Source organism: Emys orbicularis, chromosome 4 (genome assembly GCF_028017835.1).
Source record: "Emys orbicularis isolate rEmyOrb1 chromosome 4, rEmyOrb1.hap1, whole genome shotgun sequence".
Lineage (NCBI taxonomy): Eukaryota > Metazoa > Chordata > Testudines > Emydidae > Emys > Emys orbicularis.
The window spans coordinates 145,781,247-145,800,634 of NC_088686.1; the positions used below are offsets into that span (position 1 = coordinate 145,781,247).

Genomic DNA, 19,388 nt, shown 5'->3' on the forward strand with positions numbered 1-19,388 from the left:
ATTCTTGCTGTCTGTGGACTTGTCCCTCACTCCGCCTGCTGTCAGGCACAACAGGACCCTCCACAACCCGCATCCCCTCTTTCCCTCACAATGCACATAAGAATCCCCATCCAGTAATCCACTTCCATCGCTAATTGGCAAACACCTCTCCCACAACACAGACCCGTACACTGCAATCACATATATCCCACACACTGCACCTTCACTACCAATGTGCACTCAGTCACACGCGCACGGCCTCCAGCCGCGTGCAAACCCAAACCCTCCATCACCAAAGAATTCAAAGCTACACACCATAAAAAAGTATTGGCGTGTGGACCGCAAAGCAGCACGGTCTGTTGTTGAGACTCAAGGCTGTAGTGAGATCCTCCACTAGTGTAAATTTTCATAGCTTCACTGGCTTCAATAGAGTGATGACAATTTGCACCCGCTGAGGATCTGCCCTCTAGTCGTTGAGTTAGTGCTCACATCAGTGCTTAAACTATTACGGTGTCAATTGTCGAAAGACGCCGCCGTGTTGAAATAGCAGTTTTGTAGCTGGAGTTATGGTTTGTTGTATTGGAACAAGGACAATTTGGTAGCTGCATGCCAGAGGCCAGTTGCTGGAGGCCAAACTGTACAGTACAGGACTTTATAGACTAGGTCACAGCCTCATGCATATTTTATAAGCATGCTCAAATAGCACTTTAGCTTTTGCCAGGCCTGGGTAGATAGCTAACAGGAGAATGGTACTGGGGAGTGAGAGGCATCTGCTCTGTCGAGGGAGGGTGCTATATCCTCCACCTGTAACTATGTCCATCTTGACTGGGGTCACTCTAGCAAAACTGGTATTAAGGATGCTGTCAAAGGGAGATTAAAAGGCCCAGAGGAGGTGGTGAAGAGGAAAGACTGGAAAGGAAGTAGCCATTGGAAAGGGGAAAATGTTCTTTCCCATGAGCTTTAGGCTCAGGAGTTCCCTTGGGGGTGAAATTGAAAGGAACAATTGATTTCTGAAGTTGCCCTTTCAGTGACTCGCTGGAAAGGGAAAGCACAAGGAATCTGTGCAGCCAGCTAGCTTGCTGAGTTAGACATGAAAAGCTGACAGGGCGAGGGCTTTACGCAACAGCACTATCTGCATTTTATATTAACTTTACTAAGCATTGTTTGACTTTGCCAGTGCAGATGATGCCCTGTGAAGTGCATCCCACGTAAAATGTAATTCTGATTAAGTATAGTTTCTGCTGTTCATGTGAAGCTTTATCTAGCTTTGAGGGAAACAAGACAAACTGACCTGCCAAAGGATCATATTGTCTCACTAACGTGATATATTTGCATTGGCTTCACATAGGAGCGGAATATGGCTGCCTATTAGCAAAACACTAAAATAGGCAGCCAAAATGCCATATACCTGCATAAAACAATGTCCTGATCAGATGCAGCACCCAACTCTTTGCTGTTATCTGCTGTGTGTGGTGTTTAGAGCTTTGACATCCCATGTCAGATTTATCCTCTTTAATCTCCCTCTAAATTAAAAACAAGCTAAGCCCCTTTTTGGAGATGTTACAGAAAACCATGTTTCCTTTTTATGCTTCCTTAAAGAACTCCATTTTTCTGTCTCTTCTCATCAACCAGAGTAATTTTAGGCTGTTAGAGAAAGTTCATCGCTGTAATTGCAACCATATTGGTCATTAAAGTTGACAGGCTGTTGAGCAAGTCACTCATCGATTCCCACCACTCAGCAGACAGCTCACAGCGCTTGCTAAAATGTTAGTTTGAATTTATGAAAAGGAAGCAAATCCATGTCACCTCCAGGGAGGGGAGAAAGCTCAGAACTCATCCTTGCCTTTATTTGTAAACAGTTTTCACATGCTCCTTCCCTAAGCAGATTCAAACTATTCATTATTTACCTTAGCCCATAAAAGATCCCCCTAGAGCTCTCTCTTATGGGTTGAAGTCGGTAATGCATTTGGGAAGGAGAATTGAGCTCTCCTGCCTCTGAGCTGATAAAACAACAAACCTCACATGACATTTCTGAGCTTAAGGATATTTAAGAAGGATAATGGTTCTTTGTATTTACATAGAAGGATCTCAAAAATTGAAAGAGGTGGGCGTTATTACTATCATTTTAAAGGTGGGGAAACTGAGGCATGAAGAGTTTAAGGACCTAATCCAGTGGGAGTCATTACACTATCCATGGACAATTGATCAGGCCCTAGACGAATACTAATGTCGTTCAGGCCCCAATCCAGCAAAGCACTTAAACATGTGAGTAGTCCAAAGAGTGGGACTTATCCTCAGTTGGTGTAAATGTGAAGCTATGACAATATACAGAAGCCGAGGAGCTGCCGCCATATATGTAAGTGCTTTGCTGGCTCATGGGCTCTGTGATTCAGTGGCATAGCTGGAAACAGAACACAGGAGTCATGACTCCCCATTCATTGTTCTAACCACTGGACAACTCCGCCTCCCAGTTTGACACTCTACACGTTAATATGTCTGTCTGTCTATCTGGGGAGGAGGAAAGCTTTTTAAAGAGATTTGTGCACGATAGATAAATTGTCTCATCTCAAACAGATATAAAGCATCCAGCCACAGGGAGTTATTTCAGAAATGCTTCAGATACAACCACTTGTGGTTGTGTTTCCCTTCACCATTCTCTTTCGTCTGCTCTTGATGAAGAGCAGCCATTCCGGGTTATCTTGATCTCCCATTTTTTTTGGCTCTTTAGGACAAAGATAAAAAGAGAGATTCTTTAGCAAGTTGTTACCATGTGTCCTCCCTCCTCACTTCCATTCCAATAACAAGGAAAACAACTTGATTTACTTCACTTATTAATGGAAAAAATATTCTCTCCTCACCCCCATTAATCATAGACCAAAAAGTGTCTTTTGTATGTTTGAAGCTAGGGGGCAATGTTTTACCTTCTTGTCCAGCCTTGTGGCTTCCAAGCCCTTGGCATGCTATGGAAATAAATCTGACATTAAAATACTTCATTTTGGATCTCCGGTTACTGATTTATTACTGGTGCGACGTAGCAAGTAAATATTTCTTGCAAGTATTCTCACCACAGACAATGAATCCCACACACTCCATGCTAGAAAATAAGGATCCACTTAGGATTTTTTTTTTTATCCAGTAAACTTTATTTATATATAACAACAGTACAAAGTGAGTCCTTGGCTTGCAAAATAGGAGTGTTTCATATTTACAATAGGTACACAATCATATATTAGAATAACAAAAAAACCTTTTTTCCTTGGAACATTTTTAAATACTTAAACTTTCTTACATTTTTTTCCACAACACTTGTAAAAACAACAAAAACCAGACAACCATCTTTAAAAAAAATATAATACAGAACTCCAGTGTGTCAAATATAAGGGGAAGGGGGGAAAAGCTAGAGAAAGGTTACGGTTGTGTGGGGGTGGGCAAAGTATGCAGTTCAATTTATTATCCGTGACAGCTTGCCTTGTAACTGGTATGCATTTATTTTTAAGGGATGGGTCAAACAAAATAAGAAGCCCTTCCACCCCCAGCAAATCTTTATCCAAAAACTCAAGCCAATCCTTTTTTGAGGTTCAAGAAAGTTTGGTTCCCATTTCCTGCTCACCCCCTAAACCCATTTTCCATATCAGTGTCCCTGCAGAAGGAGCCATTAACAAATGAGCACTCTCCGTGGTACCATAGGGGTAATCTTGCTGTAGTACATTTTGAGTATAAGAAATAGCATGGCAGAGTCAGTATTATGGAACGATGCTTATTTACTTTTTGATGGCTTCCCCTATATGCACATCCATGTACTGTCTGACTGGAAATGACAAAAATACTACAGTAGAGGCTGTTTTCATCATTTCCCCAGCCCATCTGCAGCAGGAAGTGCTAGAAATCTCAGAAGAAAGCCTGCGCAGGAGATTTCTGGTTTGATTTTGCAGACCTAAGAGGCCTGGAGAGTTCAGATAAGCATCCCAACTTCTGGGTGCTTTACTGGAACCTGCCAATCTGAGTTATTTGCCCATTGCGCGGGGGAGGGGGAAGACTTTTTACACAGGAGGGGGGAAAAGGCTGGATAACACAAAGGCAAATGGGAATCTTTAGACTGAAAAAGATAAACACAGAGAACTTCAGTGTTAACAATACAGTCAAAACAAATGGTGTCATTTGAATTGTGGCCTGATTTGTTTCATGTAAAGCCCCCAAAGCGACGAGCTGCTTGTTTAGCAATTCATTCCGGTCTGTGTTTGTTACTAACCGGGGCAGAACACACCAGACTCGGGTGCGTTAGCCACTCACCTACTGCTGATGCAGCAGAAAGATATGCATATGCAATGGAACCTTGACCTGCTGAAGGAAAACCCTCTTTCTGAAGATTATCCCCAAGCTGTCATCACAACGTCCCCGCACATCTGAGCCATTGCCAGCAGGTACAATAAAACATTGAGGGGATCACAAAGGGTTGTAGAGAGCTTATGAAAGCTTGATATAAGATGTTTGTCCTTAACATAATTGGGAAGAAATGCTCACCACCTATTTTTGTACTATTTGGCTTCTCACATTGTCTTGAACTAGAACAGGAGCGTTGGAAAGGGGGGGGATTTTTGTGAGGCAAGAAAAAAAAATCAAGGTCTTCCTTTCAAACTGGGAGCCTTTATGAAGGTAAGAGGTAACCATGTCCCTTGCAGAAGGGAGTCCCTTGCACTATTGCTTACTGGAAATTGAACAGTGACGTTTCCCTTCTGTGAAGCCTTTTAAACAGAGAGAAACACGTTCAAAGCCTTCAGTTTCAAAAACTGCCCCCCTTTTAAAACTAGCCTGACTGGCCTACATTTAGATTTTGCATTTTGGGTTATTCAGCCCAGTGGCTTCCGAATAGCGTTGCCTTTAGAAACGTCAGTGCATAGCTTTACATTTTTAACCCAAATGATTCCCCCAAGTAGTATCTAATCTAAAAAATGGGGCTGCCCCATCCGCATTAACATTGCGGGGCCCTTTTGCTACTACATACATTAGCCCTGTGCCTCTCACCTGCTGATCCTGACAAGCCTGGGATAAAGGGTTAAAGGCTGAAGGGTACTTAGGGTGGGGATCAAGTTTTCACTGAAGACACATTCAATATACAGATCAGACTGTTCACCAAGCTTTATCTAGCAAGTAACTATATACAACATCACAGCTCTCTGTATTATTGGCTTAAGGTTCTATGGTACAATGAAATACTGAAATATGAGGACTGAAGCTTTGCTGTATTTTTAATGCATCTTTGATGTTGGTTATTTATCCTTCTCTGAACATTTTTTTATGTCTTTTCTCCAGAGTGCAGTCACCATTGAGTTTCCCCCTGATGTCCCAGCTCATTCAAGTCATTCTGTTTTTGTTTCATTTAGACTGCTGAACTGAGTCCTCCTGACAGGCAAATACTGAGAGCACTGGAAACTGAAAGGAGAACTGCCAGCGACAGGGGGAAAACACAACCCTGCTGCTAATGGGAAACATTCTAGGCGTAGGCTAAAAAAATAATCAATGTTACAGGAATAATTCTTAAGGATGTTTTACCCCTTGTCAAATTCCTGAAATTGGGAGGGCATCAGGGCAGCACACAGACCAGCTTCCCTTCACCTCTTTTGGAGTTGTGGGCACTCAGCGTCTCTGGCAAATCAGACGCTTTATGTGCATCTCATGTAGGGCAACAAAAACGGAGGTATCCCAAACCAGTAGCTAATGCTGAACCCTTGGATCTAAGCAATACGTCCAGGGTCACTCTGTGAATCAGCAGTAGGCAAGAATGGAACCCAGAAATCCTGATTCTCAGGCTCTCTACTCTAATCCTTAAACAACATTCCCAGCCAAATTGTTACATGTATAGAATGTAGTGAGATTTTTGGTAAAAATCCATTTAAAATGTTTATTAGCAATAGAATATATTATTTAAGTGGAGTTGTGTTGTCTGGGTGTTTAGACTGCATAGGACAGGCATTGCACGCCAGGGAGAGGAAGGATTCCATCGGCACAGGAGGAGAACCGCTGCATGCAATGGCCCTATTATGCCAAAGCACCAGGAAAAGATTTGCCTCCTAAACATTCAAAATTGTGTGTTAGTCACACACATCTCCCTTTTCTCCCTCTGCCTACAATGTTTCCCATTAGCAGCAGGGCTGTGGCTATTTTATTTAAAATGCTTGTTTGTCATGACAGTTCTTAATATAGCTACAGGGCATTCTTAATATAGCTAGACGCTATGAAGGCTTCAGCAGTTTTCCTGTTCTGATTTCTCTTGCTTCACTTTAAGCACTGGGAGATCCCCTTACCCACCCTCTATGGGAAGAAGCAGGCAATATGACCTCCACATCTCTCTGTCATAGCATTTTGGTGCTAAAGAACAAGGTCCCAGCAGACGCAAGCCTGCTGATAAGCTGGGACTCTTGTGTAGGGTTTTTTAATAAAGGCTTTCAAAGTGGAAAGGCATTTGGTTAGCACTTTGCTACCCCTTGGAGTGGGCTCTTTGATGGCTCAGGATACTGCTCACGAGCAGAAGATTAAATGGAATTATTTAAATAACAGCACCAGACACAGAAATTCCAGAAATGACAGCTTCTGCTCTGATGTCAAAACCCTTGAAACAAAGCAGGCTAGTGACTCATAACACCAAACCAAGTTTGGCCTTGTGCAGGGAGGGAAGCACTAAAATGGATGTGGAATCATTTCATCTAAGGCAAACTCAGTGCCTCCCCACCAACCAAACCTGGAGTCAGTTGCCTGTAGTACAAAGAAAATACCATTTTGAGATCTGAAGCTTTACTCACAAAGGAGCTGAGAACAGGGCAAAGACTGCCAGGGCCTTGCCCTAAAGGGACAGGCTGTTTCATACCACAAACTTCCTTTAAACTTCCATTATATAGGAGAATAATAGAAAGTAGAGATGGAACAGGCTTGCTAGGTCACATCTAGTCTATCCCTACTCCAGCTGGTGTTCCCTATACTACACCTCTAATTCCAGTCCTATTTTACCTGATTTAAGTACTGAGGATTCTGCTGCTTCCCTTGGGAGACTATTCCACAGTCTAACAGATTTTACTGTTTGAAAAATGCTCCTGGTAATCAGTTAAACATTTCCCCCTTTTGCTCAGTTGGCTCCAAATACCCCTAGTTATTAACCTCAAATATTCTCTCCCTACTCTGTGCTTACAAGTATTCAAGGAATATAGATAGTTATATTATCCCCTTACTCATCACTTAGCCAAGTTATACATGTTCAGCTCTTTTCATCCTTCCTCATAAATCAATCCCTCCAGGCCCTGTAATCATTGTAATTTTTCCCTAATCTTCTTTACCTTTCAACAGGATTAGGAATAATACAGCCTCTTTTCAAGCCGCCAGCCAGCAGAGGGCGAGAGAGTTGCTAAAGGAGAAAAACAAAACAACTAGGCAGGACTGACATATTTCATCCAGCAGAGGAGTGGTAAAACACCCACGCACAACCATGGACATGGTATTTCTCCGGTAAAGAAATCTTCTGCAGAGAGCTGCTCAGGCAGAGACACCTACATAGATGTGCAGGGGATCTAGGCTTTGTAATGCACTCAGGATTTCAGCCTTGACCGGATAAAAGAACTCAACAAAGGAAGAAAACCTGAGGAACTGGACATAGAGAAGGGCAAAGAGTTTGTATGATGTTTCCTGCCAGGAGTCAAAGCTCAGGGAGATGCAAAAAGCCAGCCATTCCAGGGAGAAAAAGTGGTGTAGGCCTTGTTAAATAAAGGATTTAAAATGAATGGTCATGAAGGCATTTGGGCCATTAGGTGCTACACAGAGCTGAGTGGATACTGCAAACTATCGTTCACTAACATTCTGGGTGAAGAAAAACCAGGCCTTTGCTTTCACAGTCTTCGAACCTTATCGTCAGTCTGGTGCAAGTAAGTATTCAGCACAGAAGTGCTTGGGAGCCATCCTGAAAGCAAAAATAAGACCATTTGACTTGGCTGACCAATTGGGGAACTATGAATACCTGAACCAATGGTCATAGCTTGTTTGCAGGGCTCAAAAACATTCACATAAACCATTTGGTGGATCTTTGTGAACAACAAAAACCAACCAAACAAAAACACCCCGTCAAAACCGAATTTTTTAGGGGCTATCACAAATGTGATGTGCTCCAATCTTCTGTAATGTCAGCAGCAAACATGTCAGGTTAGCAATTGCTCTAATGATTGGGTATTAAATTTATCAGCTACACAAAACACTGTGATGTTAGGCCTTTACCAGGACAGCCTTGACATTTCTACATGTTCTCTCTTTGACATCAGGCTCACCATACAGGCAAAGGGTCCCTGAGAAGGGAACTCTCTTGGTAACGGGCAGCCTGTATTCTGTGCTGCTTCTCATATTCCCTTCCTTGCCCTGCTCTCCCAATGTGTCAGTAAATCAGAGCCTTCTAGTTGCAAAGCTTAGGCTATTGTGAATGTCAAAAGCTTTGGCTTATTGCACAGGGTCAGTCATTAGTATTTCTTTCAGGCTATTAATAGGACCCACAGAAACTCTCAAAGGCGGATTATCAGAAGAAAGTGGACTTGGCGTGGCTTTTAATGAATTGTAATTAAAACAGCAAGTTTCCTGAGTACTTCTCTGAATGTTTTCCCCCTCCCCTGCCCCTCTGTTGGCTGCATTTAGACTAGAAACTAACAGTCTGGGACTCTCGCTGTGTAGTTAATGCAGTGTTCTTAACCTACACAGCAATAATTTGACACAGTCCTCTCACACCCTTCTGCTGAAATGGTGCAGGTTGTCAGGCAGTTATCAAAATGGAATTTTCTTTGAGACACAGATTGAGCGCAGACTAAGGCCCTGATCTTCCATATGGATCCATCAGTACGGATCCTTGCACCCAGGGGGACTCCCAACAACTTCACCATCACTCTGCATGAGCCGAGTGGTCCATGCTGGCAGATCCCAATGTATGATATTTAAGCAAATGCAGATGAGAAGTATTTGATCCTCTACTAAGACAGCTGATTCATACTGCCCAACACAGCGGTTATGAGTCTCTCTGACCTCAGTAATATAGGGCCTCCCTTCACTTCTCACACCCTTTATTAATCTTTTGGGAGCATATTGATTGAGTCCTGCTGCTGAGAGATTGTTTTGCTTGGGTAGCAGCAGGATTTAGCCGCCAGACCTGCAAAGTACTGAGCACTCTTGACCTCACTGACTTCAACCAGGTTTTGAACAGTCCTTTATATTCAGAAACATTAGCTAATTCTCTTGCACCCCAATTATTAGTACTCTCTCCATTTCAGGGATGGCGAAAGAATCAGAGAGAGATGACAACTAGCTTGGGATCATGCAGCGAGTCCATGGCTAGCACACACTGCCTCTCCACAAGGAGACTTAAGGCTGGGCATTTTCAAGTCTGGTTTTGATTCCATTAAACAAACTCTGGTAGCTATTTTGCTGCAACCACCAAGGCTCATATGGTCGATACTTCTATTTCCATTAGATCTAATCACCTCATCCTCCCCCACTGCAGTCTGCACAAATATCAATATTTATTACAGAGAGAAATATTTACAGCATTCCATCCGCCTCTTGGCACTCTTTAAAGGGACAGGAAAGCTTTGGTTTCTTTTAAAGGAAAGACACTCACAAACATTTGCCTTTCGCTGTCCATGAAAAGATGGGCTGCTATGGCCAGTTAGAAACTGAACCTAACAATGAGATACAGAGACAAAGATGACAATGTTGGCTGGCACTCGGAGTGCGTCGTTTTGGACTTTCTCTCACTGTGAGTAAAGATTCTCCCTCTCCCCAACAACAACAAAAAGTCCTATGCTTCACCTTTGGGTGACCTTGCATATGCTGAGAGAAAAATGCAATTGGAGTCTGTCCTGATCTTATGTGTAAGTATAAGAGTGTCTCAAACAGAAAAGCAATAAATATGTTATCTCGCTAGGTCTACGCTTTTCAAGTATCACTTGCTGTAAACATTGGTTTTAGTTTGTTTGTTTTTTTTACTGCAAGAAATCACATTGTGGCTGGAACAAAATAACACTAGTCAACTAACAGCCCAAGCAACTAAGTCAGTCTCAGCCCAGCTCTGCTCGACTGTACAAGATCAGCCAATTGGTTTTGCTTAAATTGCACCTGTAGAAACCTACAATGCACCAATTTCAGTTTAAACAGTATATGACTTCCTTAGTTTCAAATGCCACGAAGGGCAGAACATTCTTCAGGAACACGAGTGCAGCAAACAAAAATACCGCAGAATCTTTACACCGGAGTGGAGCTGTGTGTTGAAATGGAATGGAAATAAAAGAGAAAAATGTTTAAAATCAGACCCACCATCATTCAACAGTAAGTGGGATTTAAAAAATATATATATAATATCTATATATTGACACTATATAAATACACAGATAAAGCTGGATTTCAAGACAAACAGGTTAGATGATCTGATGGTTCTGTAATTCAGGTCAAGTTCTTTCTGGTGCCACTGGATTTATTTCCAGCTAAACTATTATCTTCCTTTGTGTAAAAAGGTTTGGTGCAAACTTGTGCTCATATTTTTTAAAAGTTCCCAGGAACAGGAATAATTTCATTTTCCAATTTTTCGGATTAGCATAGGAGTCTATTCGCAGAATGTCTGAGCCACACACCACGGGAAACTGACGAGTGAGAGAAAGAGAATTTGGAATTGAATTTTGTTGGCTGAATTATCTGTGTGGCCACTGTGGTTGCTTTAATTTTTTTCTTTCCCTCTTTTTTTAAACCCTTTAAATACAGTTTTCATTATTTCCTAATATATATCAAATGATTTTCATGCAAAGTAGCAGTCACGGAGGCATCCAGACTTCTCAGGTTCCTTCCTTCCACACATATGACTTGAAGAATTACTCCAGCTTGACCCTATTTTGCATTGAGATGCACTGTCCTTCTTGCTGTCCTTTCAAACTGGAATCTAAATGATTTTGAACTTAATATCTGGGACAATCCCTGCTTCCCCCAGAGGATGTTTCAGTATTTCTATGGGTCCAGTGCCTTCCTTGCTTGTTCATACTCTTCATTCCCAAGAGTAACTAGTTCCTTCTCCTGGTCCTAGGAGCACCATCTCCTTTCTTCAGCTCTCAATAGACATGGCACAGATAAGCTGTTCTACTTTGTATGCCAAGCGCTGCCTGCGCGCCTGCTCATCCTGCTCCAGAGCCCCGATGATCTGGTGCAAAATAAACATGATTAATATAAACATTCCAGAAAGGAGAGAAAAAGAAAGAAGGGAGGATGAGGGGAATAAATAAATAAAGAGAGAAAAATACTCAGAGATGGACTCTAGGTGTTAATGATAACATGCAGCAAAGATACCTAGGATGGGTCCAGTGTACTGAACTCCCTTCCCTGGGCAACACAGCGGCAGTGGTTAGTGAAGCTGGTAAAACAGAAGTACTTGGGGCAGGCTAAGTTAATGCCGCTGGGCCAGTACAGGTCTGGCAAGCCTTGCCCAGGAGTTGGGAGGGCCACCTGAGGCTTACGGGTCACTCCCCAATCTGAATGCTCTCCGCGCTTGGAGGGCTGAGGCTGGCCTGTTGCTGTCAATCCCTCCCCTTAGTTTTGTTCCTTCAAAGAAACTTAACTAACGAAAGACAAACAAAGCACTGAGTGCTCTTCCATTCCCAGCCATGCTGATTTATTTGTTGGACTGTTTGCTGCATGTTATACTATCAACACAATCATTCCCCTGCTCTTGTACCGTTGACTCTATATCCCCTGTCTCATTTAGCATGAAAGTTATGAGATTTTAGTCCCTAATCGGAAGATGGCTGTGGCATTGTATCATAAATGCATACATGCAATTAAATGACAAAAACCTTCCTTTTAATGGATGTAATTGCAAAACAGGTTCTTCTCACAATGAAAATGAAGGGGTGGAACAGATGGCGAGAACTTGGTTTCAAGTGATGCATTCATTAAAGGAGCCCAGGCTGCCAGCTTTGCTGTGACATGAAATTTGTGCCATATTGGAAGTTCCCCGAGGATGTTGGAATTTGTGAGAGGGTTCACTGGGGCAGGACGATTTCCCCCTGCATTTGGAAGTGGGCTGCACCGAGGGTGCACCCAGGATCAGGAATTCAGAGCTGCCCACACAATGCTTCAAGGGGTTGGTTCTGATGGGATGTGCTGCACTGGCAACTCTGGAGACCAAACCGCCTACTGATGCACAGCACAGATACAGCATAGCTAGCAGCAGTGCAAGCTTCAACCGTGCTGCCCTACCAACCAGCTCTGAGGGATGAGGGGAAATTGGCCTCCAGGCCCCATTCAGTCTTTGGCCTCCCTTCTGAGACTGCCAGCCAGGAAGCCAACTGTGCTATGTGGAGAAGCCTATTCATGCCAGGAACAGGACTGGGGCTAACCACCTGTCCAGGGTGACTTTCAGTCACTACCAAGCCAGAGTGGAACTGAACTGCCGACCTAGAGGTGAAAGGCTCCGTATCCCACTTACACCCAGAGCCACCTCCCAACGGACTCTATCTGTCTAAGGTGGCTTGGTGGCAGGATTGCAACATATCCTGTGGCCCGGGGGTGGGGGCCTGCTCACCTCTTCACTGTACTTGCTGACGTAAGAGTAGATCTCATTGAGCGCGCTCAGCATGTTGAACTCAATGGCATGCAGGCGCGACTGCTCCGCGAGGTAGGCATTCATATCCTGGTCACTGATGGCTGGGAGCTTTGCAATGTCTGCATAATACCTGGGGAATGAAAGGTGAGAGACTAGTGAAAAACATATTGGCAAGGAAGGGCACCATGTACGCAGCAGGGATGCCAATGCCTCCTGAATGTAAAACCCCAAGGGTTCAGTCTCAGCTAGCATTCATTGCCCAGAACGGGGGTCTGCAGTTCTATCTGGCCTTTGTGAAGCCAGCAAGGCCTCTCCTCCCTATTGCGCCTAACCAAGCAGGAGCCACGGCGAATCTGGCCCTGTGCATATCAAAGGAAACATTTTACCCCACACTGAAATGCAGCAACTTCTGGGGTCCTGGGAACAGAGAAGCTTTATGACTCTGCACAGTAATACTGTGTAATCTCCATCCAAAAAGTACACCAAAGTGGAGAAACTGAGGGATAATACCTTATCCAGTGGAAACTACAGGGGGGATTTGTGTGAGGCAGACAATAATGATCTGAACTGCAATCTGGGTCAGGCACCAAGGCTAACACTCCAAGATAGTGCCATGGGATCTTTAATGGTTGAGGTCTCCATTGCACATCTAATCTGAAAGTCAGCACCGGTCATAGCAGCATGCGTGTTTGAACTGTACTGTTTGCTCTCTCCCTTTCAACCATCCTACAATGTTTGCTCGGGAACCTGCCAACTGGGAGGCAGACTGGTTCACCATTCATTCATGGTCAGCATAAAATTAGCGAGGAAACCTCTCATTTTAGTTTAAACTCTACCATTAAAAATTCTTATTATTCACTACATTCCTCTGATAGGTAGTCAAAAACCAGCAAGACTATAGGTGACACACCTATCCAACAAGAACATAAGAACAGCCGTATTGGATCAGACCAATGGTCCAGCTAGCCCAGCGTTCTGTCTTCTGACAGTGGTCAGTGCCAGGTGCTTCAGAGGGAATGAATAAAAGCATCCGCCAGAACCACCATTGTCCTCCTGCAAATGCTCCTCTGCTGCGAGACCTACATAACACCTGACAATGGTCAGATGGCTGGCGTGCTGTGATTGCTGCTTATCATACTGACCAGCATCGCCTCCTTGTGATGCCCTTGTCTGTCTGTTGTATTCACCCCGTCCCCATATCTTATATTTAGGCTGGAAGCTTTTTGGGACAGGCACCATCTTTTTGTTGTGTGTTTGTACAGCGGCTGATGCAGTGGGGTCCTGGTTCACGATGGGGGCTTGGCAATAATGATGCTTGCCATTGATTCAGAGGAAGACCACCACCAGCACCATGTCATCTTCCATCCAAGATCTCATCTCATGCCGTTTAGACCATGGAATCAGGCTACGTGATGCTATGGCTGCAGGTCCAGCAATGCACATGTAATGCTGACAGACCTCGGCAGGTGGGATTGAATCTGGGACCTCTGAAGCTAAATGCATGAGCTAAAAGCCACATGCCTCTTAGCTAAGGCTGCAGCAGACTCATTAATCACTAGATGGTCTAGGTGCCAGTACAGCGGGACAAAGCCACAGGTGCCGACTTCCTCTCTTCCTGGGGGTGCTCAACACCCAACTCTGCCCCAGGCCCACCCCACTCCACCCCTTCCTCCAAGCCCTCACCCCTGCCCGACCTCTTCCCGCTCTCTCCCCTGAGCACGCCCCGTCCCCACTCCTCCCAGCGCCTCCTGCATGCCGCTGAACAGCTGTTCTGCGGCGGGTGGTAGATGCTGGGAAGGAGGGGAAGGAGTTGACCAGCGGGGCTGCCGGCAGGCTGGAGGCGCTGGTAGGAGGGGTGGAGCTTGGCTGCCATTGGGTGCTAAGCACCCGCTAATTTTTTTCCATGGATGCTCAAGGGCCGGAGCACCCACGGAGTCGGTGCCTATGGACAGAGCGCCGCACCAAGCAGGCATGGGTTACATACACACTACAATGACTGACCAGGTGGTGCAATGAGACAGCTGCTGCTGCTCCTGACCATGCTCCTGCACTGACCTACCTTTCTACCCAGCTCTTGTAGCTGGGGATATCCTTGGCATAGAGCAATTTGTTGGAGGGGGAGTCCTTGCCCAGGCGGTGCTCTGAGGTGGAACAGGAGTCCATGAAGGTCTGGGCGACGACAGAGAGGCAGGCGTCTGTGATGCTGCCTTTGTGGATATCGAACACAAACTGGGGGTTTTTGATTACGTTCACCCAGAACCGGAGAGGGAGGCTGCAGGAAAACAAAGGAATAAAAGTAAGTCACAAACCCTAGAGACAGGAGGGTATCTTTCTTTCCCATGTATTTCAGGTCCCGCAATGATCTGCTCAGGGCTATGCCCCTTATAAGCACTAAGTGGCAGTAATGGCCCCACAGTCCGTAATGGTACCCTAAGCAGAGCTGAGCCCATCTCATTACCAAATCCGGGCCAGGCTAGTGGCCACTTTTCTTCTCTGATTTTCCAGCCACCCCTTGGCCCAGCCCCTGCTGACCCTGCCCACTCTGGAGTGGCTGCCATTTGACTTGGTCTTGTACCACATCAAGGGGCAGCCAGAAAGGCCCGGGTGCTGAAGCCAAGTGGACTGCAGGAACCGTACTGTAAGGCAGAGAGGAAACTCTCCATTTTAGGAGAGCCCCCAGTATTTGCCAGTGTTGGGTGCTGGGGTTTATGAGGCGATCCAGGGGGCTCGGGAGGTCAAGTGCAATCTGTTAGTCTGTATCTCAGTGTTCTTTAGAGCGAAGGTCTGTGGCACTGAGCTGGTGAGGAGGTGGGGTGCTACTAGAGTCCCTGCAGTGAGCAGAATCCAGGGCTTGTTCCCAGCCCGTCACCCTAGAAGGAGCACATCAGGTATCTCTGCCTTCCCCTTACCCTCAAATCCTGGGCCTTGGTAATCAAAGGAGAATTATTCTTCCCTTTTCCTTTGGCTCTGTAGCAGGATCAAAAACCAGTTGCTGCTTTCTGTTAGCTTTCAAGTCCCAGCTCTCCCTAGCTAGCCAGCTAGCTACAACCAAGGCTTCAGCCTTAACCCTTGGAGCACTGCAGATGAGTTGCTCAATGCCATCGCACAGCAGAGTCTCTTGTCAGTGGCCTCAACCCTCCACATGCTCCCAATCGCTGCTCTCTGCACGATGGCCCTGAACTGCTTCCAATGCTGACCGACTCTCCGGCTACTTCCCAGACCCCCCTCAGTTGGCTAAACCGCCTTCCCTCTTCCAAGCTGTCACACCTGTTCTCAATACCCCCCTTCCCTCACATCTCACCCTGCGCCCCTCCCAGCTCTCCTGCTACTTCTAACAGGTGACCTGAGTCTACAACCCCAGCTACTAAAGTCTCTCAGTTTCCAGGTGGGCTCCCCCAGGAGATCTGGTGTGGTCTGAGACTTAACCTTTTCCTTTCTCAAAGGAGCCATGCCTGGTCCTTTTCTAGCTGATGGAGCACAGGGCTCGAACTCCTGAGCGATACTCCCATCTAGGGTGACCAGATGTCCCGATTTTATAGGGACAGTCCCGATTTTTGGGGCTTTTTCTTATATAGAGTCCTATTACCCGCCCACCCCCGTCCCGATTTTTCACACTTGCTGTCTGGTCACCCTACTCCCATCCCGAACGCTGACCTCGGTAATATCTGGGACAAACCACTTCCCCTCTCAGTGCCTCTATTCCTCTGTCTGACAATGCTCGGCTCTCTCCTAGGGGCATAGCAAGCACTCACTAATGTTTGGAGAGCACTATGGAAACGTAAAGACACAGTGAAGGCTCAATGTAATGATTAGTTTGAAAACTAGAATTTACACCTCTGCCCCGACTCCTCCTTTGTTCCCGTATGCAAAGCTGTACAATGGCTGGGTCCCCATCAGCAGCCGGAACCCATGTGGTTTGATGGCGGTGGTAGAAAAATCTTTGTTGTTCGACACCGTTTCCCTTTATAGCTTTAAGAAGTGTCATTTTATTCAGGATTCAAACATTTTATCCTAATAGCTCCTTCTTCTAAAGCTTTCAATAAATTGTTTTTAGCTTCCTACGGCCTTAGCAGGGAATCCGGCTTTTGCAGACATGATGATTTGAGGCTTTTTAAACCATGAGGGACTGGTGAAAAAAAAATAAAAAATCTTCAGGGGGCTACCATTTGTTATGGATTCCCCACCCCTGACCCCAGAGGTAAATTTCTAACCCACGGAGCTTTTAATCCTAAAATAACAGCAAAGGCAAAGATGTAATAGCTCCAATTGTTTTGAGAACATTGAGTCCAAGCTGCAGTTTGTGTCAATTGCACACAGTTTAAGTGTGAGCTCCACTCATCTGCTCTCTCTTTCCTTCTCCCTCGCTCCCTGGAGCACGGCTCCCGAAGCATTTGGGAAGGAGCAGCTGCTAACTGAACTGTCACCTCTGAGCAGTAGCAGGCATTTCCCTTTTGATAATATCATACATGTAAGGTATGGCTGTTAACTACCTGCCTGTATACAACCCAGCCATTTCCAAAATCTCCTCTCCTCATTATTGGAGGGCAGGGGTGGTCTTGGGGTTAAAGAACTGGACTGCGATGCAAGACACCTTTGTTCAATTCCCAGCTTTGCCACAGTTCCGTTGTCTGTCTTGTCTATATAGACTGTAAGCTCTTTGGGGCAGGAGTTAGATTTTATTGTGTGTACAGAGGCCTCTAGGAACTACTGGAGTACAAACAACAACAATTAATAATTCCTACCCCTGGAATGAAAGGAGGGGTCTGGAATTTACACTCAAAACCACATTTGTCTGAGTGGTGAGGTGAAAAAGGTTTGTAGGAGTGGTATTAGTTTATCCTATAATAGCCCCTAAATAATTTAACAGGCAGTTTGCAGTTTCCTGGATGCTTCATACTTAGAAAAATAACCAGATTTTAACAGATTAAAGTTGTAAATGAAAAGGCAGGGAACGCTTCGCTTAATTCTCAGTGCTAATTTAGCTCTTTGTGGCACTGTCAATAACCTGTAGCTTCTCTGAGGTTGGAGATCAACAGCAGGAGCTGGTGTACAGGCCAGGACGGAGATGCACTGGCAGTCCATCTGTGTGGTGGGGGTTCCTGATTTGAATCACAACAGGTCAGAATTGAAGTACGTCGTCACAGCTGCAAGGAGGTCCCATAATTGGGACGGCACAGGTACCGGAGGTTTGGATTGAAGAGTATTAGCAAAGCTTTGTATCAGGGGTGCCTCCTTCCATTATATCTGAGGGCAGCCAGAATGTGACAATCACCCCCAAGTGCAAAAAATGCAAACGTTCACTGAAAATGAAAAGAACCAGGTTTGAGACTCCCAGACAGAAGAAGGACAGGGGCAGCGTTTTGCACAAAGGAGCTTATGCTGGCATCTTCCTTGACAAGGAAAGAAGGGAGGTGTGGCAGCAGCAGGTTTATTCTGCCAAGCACACGTGCACTCCGAGCTGCCTCCAATTACACAGACGATGTCCCTCTTCCTCCCGCTCCAAGCCCCATCCCCGTGTTTCCATTCTTTTCCAGGTTGTGGATAATTGCTCAACAGTGGGGTCCACCCCCACTCCCCATGCTCTTACCAATTGCTCTTCCAGGTGTGCCTCACATCTGTGTCGTGGATGCCGTGCTTATCTGCTTGCTCATCCAGGAAATCGAACATGTATTTTATGGCCAGTGGGAGCGCGCTGCCTCGGTGCACAGTACTGAACAAGGTCTCGAACAAGTCATCCACGAATTTCTGCAGCGTACCCTAATGGGAGCAGCAACCAACGGGGTGATGGGAGGGATGTATGCACACTCGGCTAAACAGCAACAGCAGGAGGGGACACCAGATGGTAACACGGGCTATGCACAGCTCCAGAAAGGTATAGGTATAGACCCTATAGGAATACGTAAGGTATATGTAACCTTATAGGAATGGGCTGGCTGCACTTCTGAGGCATATTGGTTTTATTCTTAATGTTAAGCACCTTTTCTTTTGCTTCTGAAATGCAATCTGCTATAACCATTGCTGAGGGCATTACAAAAGGATTGCAGATTCCCTAGGCTGAGGAGACGGGTAAAGCAATTGTAGCTTCCTTCCAATTTTTAGTGGCCTTTACTGCTGGTGAAAGGATGGAGCATCTAGAAGTTTTTGGAGCGATTGCCAGGAAACCAGGGCTCTATTTCTGGCTCTGCCATTGAATTGTTCTGTAACTCCAGGCACATTTATCCCCTCTGCACCCCCGCTCCCCCTGAGTAAAATGGGGATAATAATGCCCAATTCACAGACAGGTCGCAAGGCTTCATTAATGGACACTGAAGGCTTGAGACAGGGGCTGAGCATTGTGTCTTTACAGGCCTGTTTATACATTTTCCAGGCAGACTCTGGTGCATAGTGATTACCTTTGTAGCTAGGAGCCTAGTCAGGTAGATCTCAGACACCATCTTACTGCCCCGGTCGCCCTCCTTCTGGTCTCCATGGTCATGGTTTTTGACTAGATGCCAGACTTTCACTCCGCTCTCTAGGTCAGGGGTGATCATGGGTGCCCTGGAGCGGAGGCTGTCTGGGCTGCCTGTGTACCGGAATGTTGAATCTGAACAGAAGGGAAGAGAAGCTGGTGATGTCCAAAGGAAGCAGCTTCTATCACTTCTCTGCCTCTCCTTAGTAGATCCCCCCTTCACTGGATTATTTGCAGAGCAATTAAATAGAATACATTGCAGACACCATTTAAAAAAGCAGCATTTGCCACAAGCGGCCACACAGGAAAGAGTGAGGGGCAGGACTTTGTCTCCGGTGAGGAAGGGGTTAACTCCAGCTG

The 19,388-nt window shown here is 45.4% G+C and overlaps 1 protein-coding gene across 1 annotated transcript in view; it reads right to left on the minus strand.

Annotated features, from left to right (window-relative positions):
* Positions 1-11,083: 11,083 nt before the first annotated feature.
* The window catches only part of PLXNA2 (plexin A2), a 282,077-nt gene continuing 273,772 nt past the window's right edge, over positions 11,084-19,388 (minus strand). Inside the window, exons 27-31 of the mRNA XM_065404089.1 lie at positions 18,973-19,163; positions 18,168-18,337; positions 14,640-14,852; positions 12,560-12,710; positions 11,084-11,179 (exon numbers count right to left, since the gene is read on the minus strand). Of these exons, the coding sequence (XP_065260161.1) occupies positions 11,084-11,179; positions 12,560-12,710; positions 14,640-14,852; positions 18,168-18,337; positions 18,973-19,163 (821 nt within the window). The remainder of the gene's footprint in view (positions 11,180-12,559; positions 12,711-14,639; positions 14,853-18,167; positions 18,338-18,972; positions 19,164-19,388) is intronic.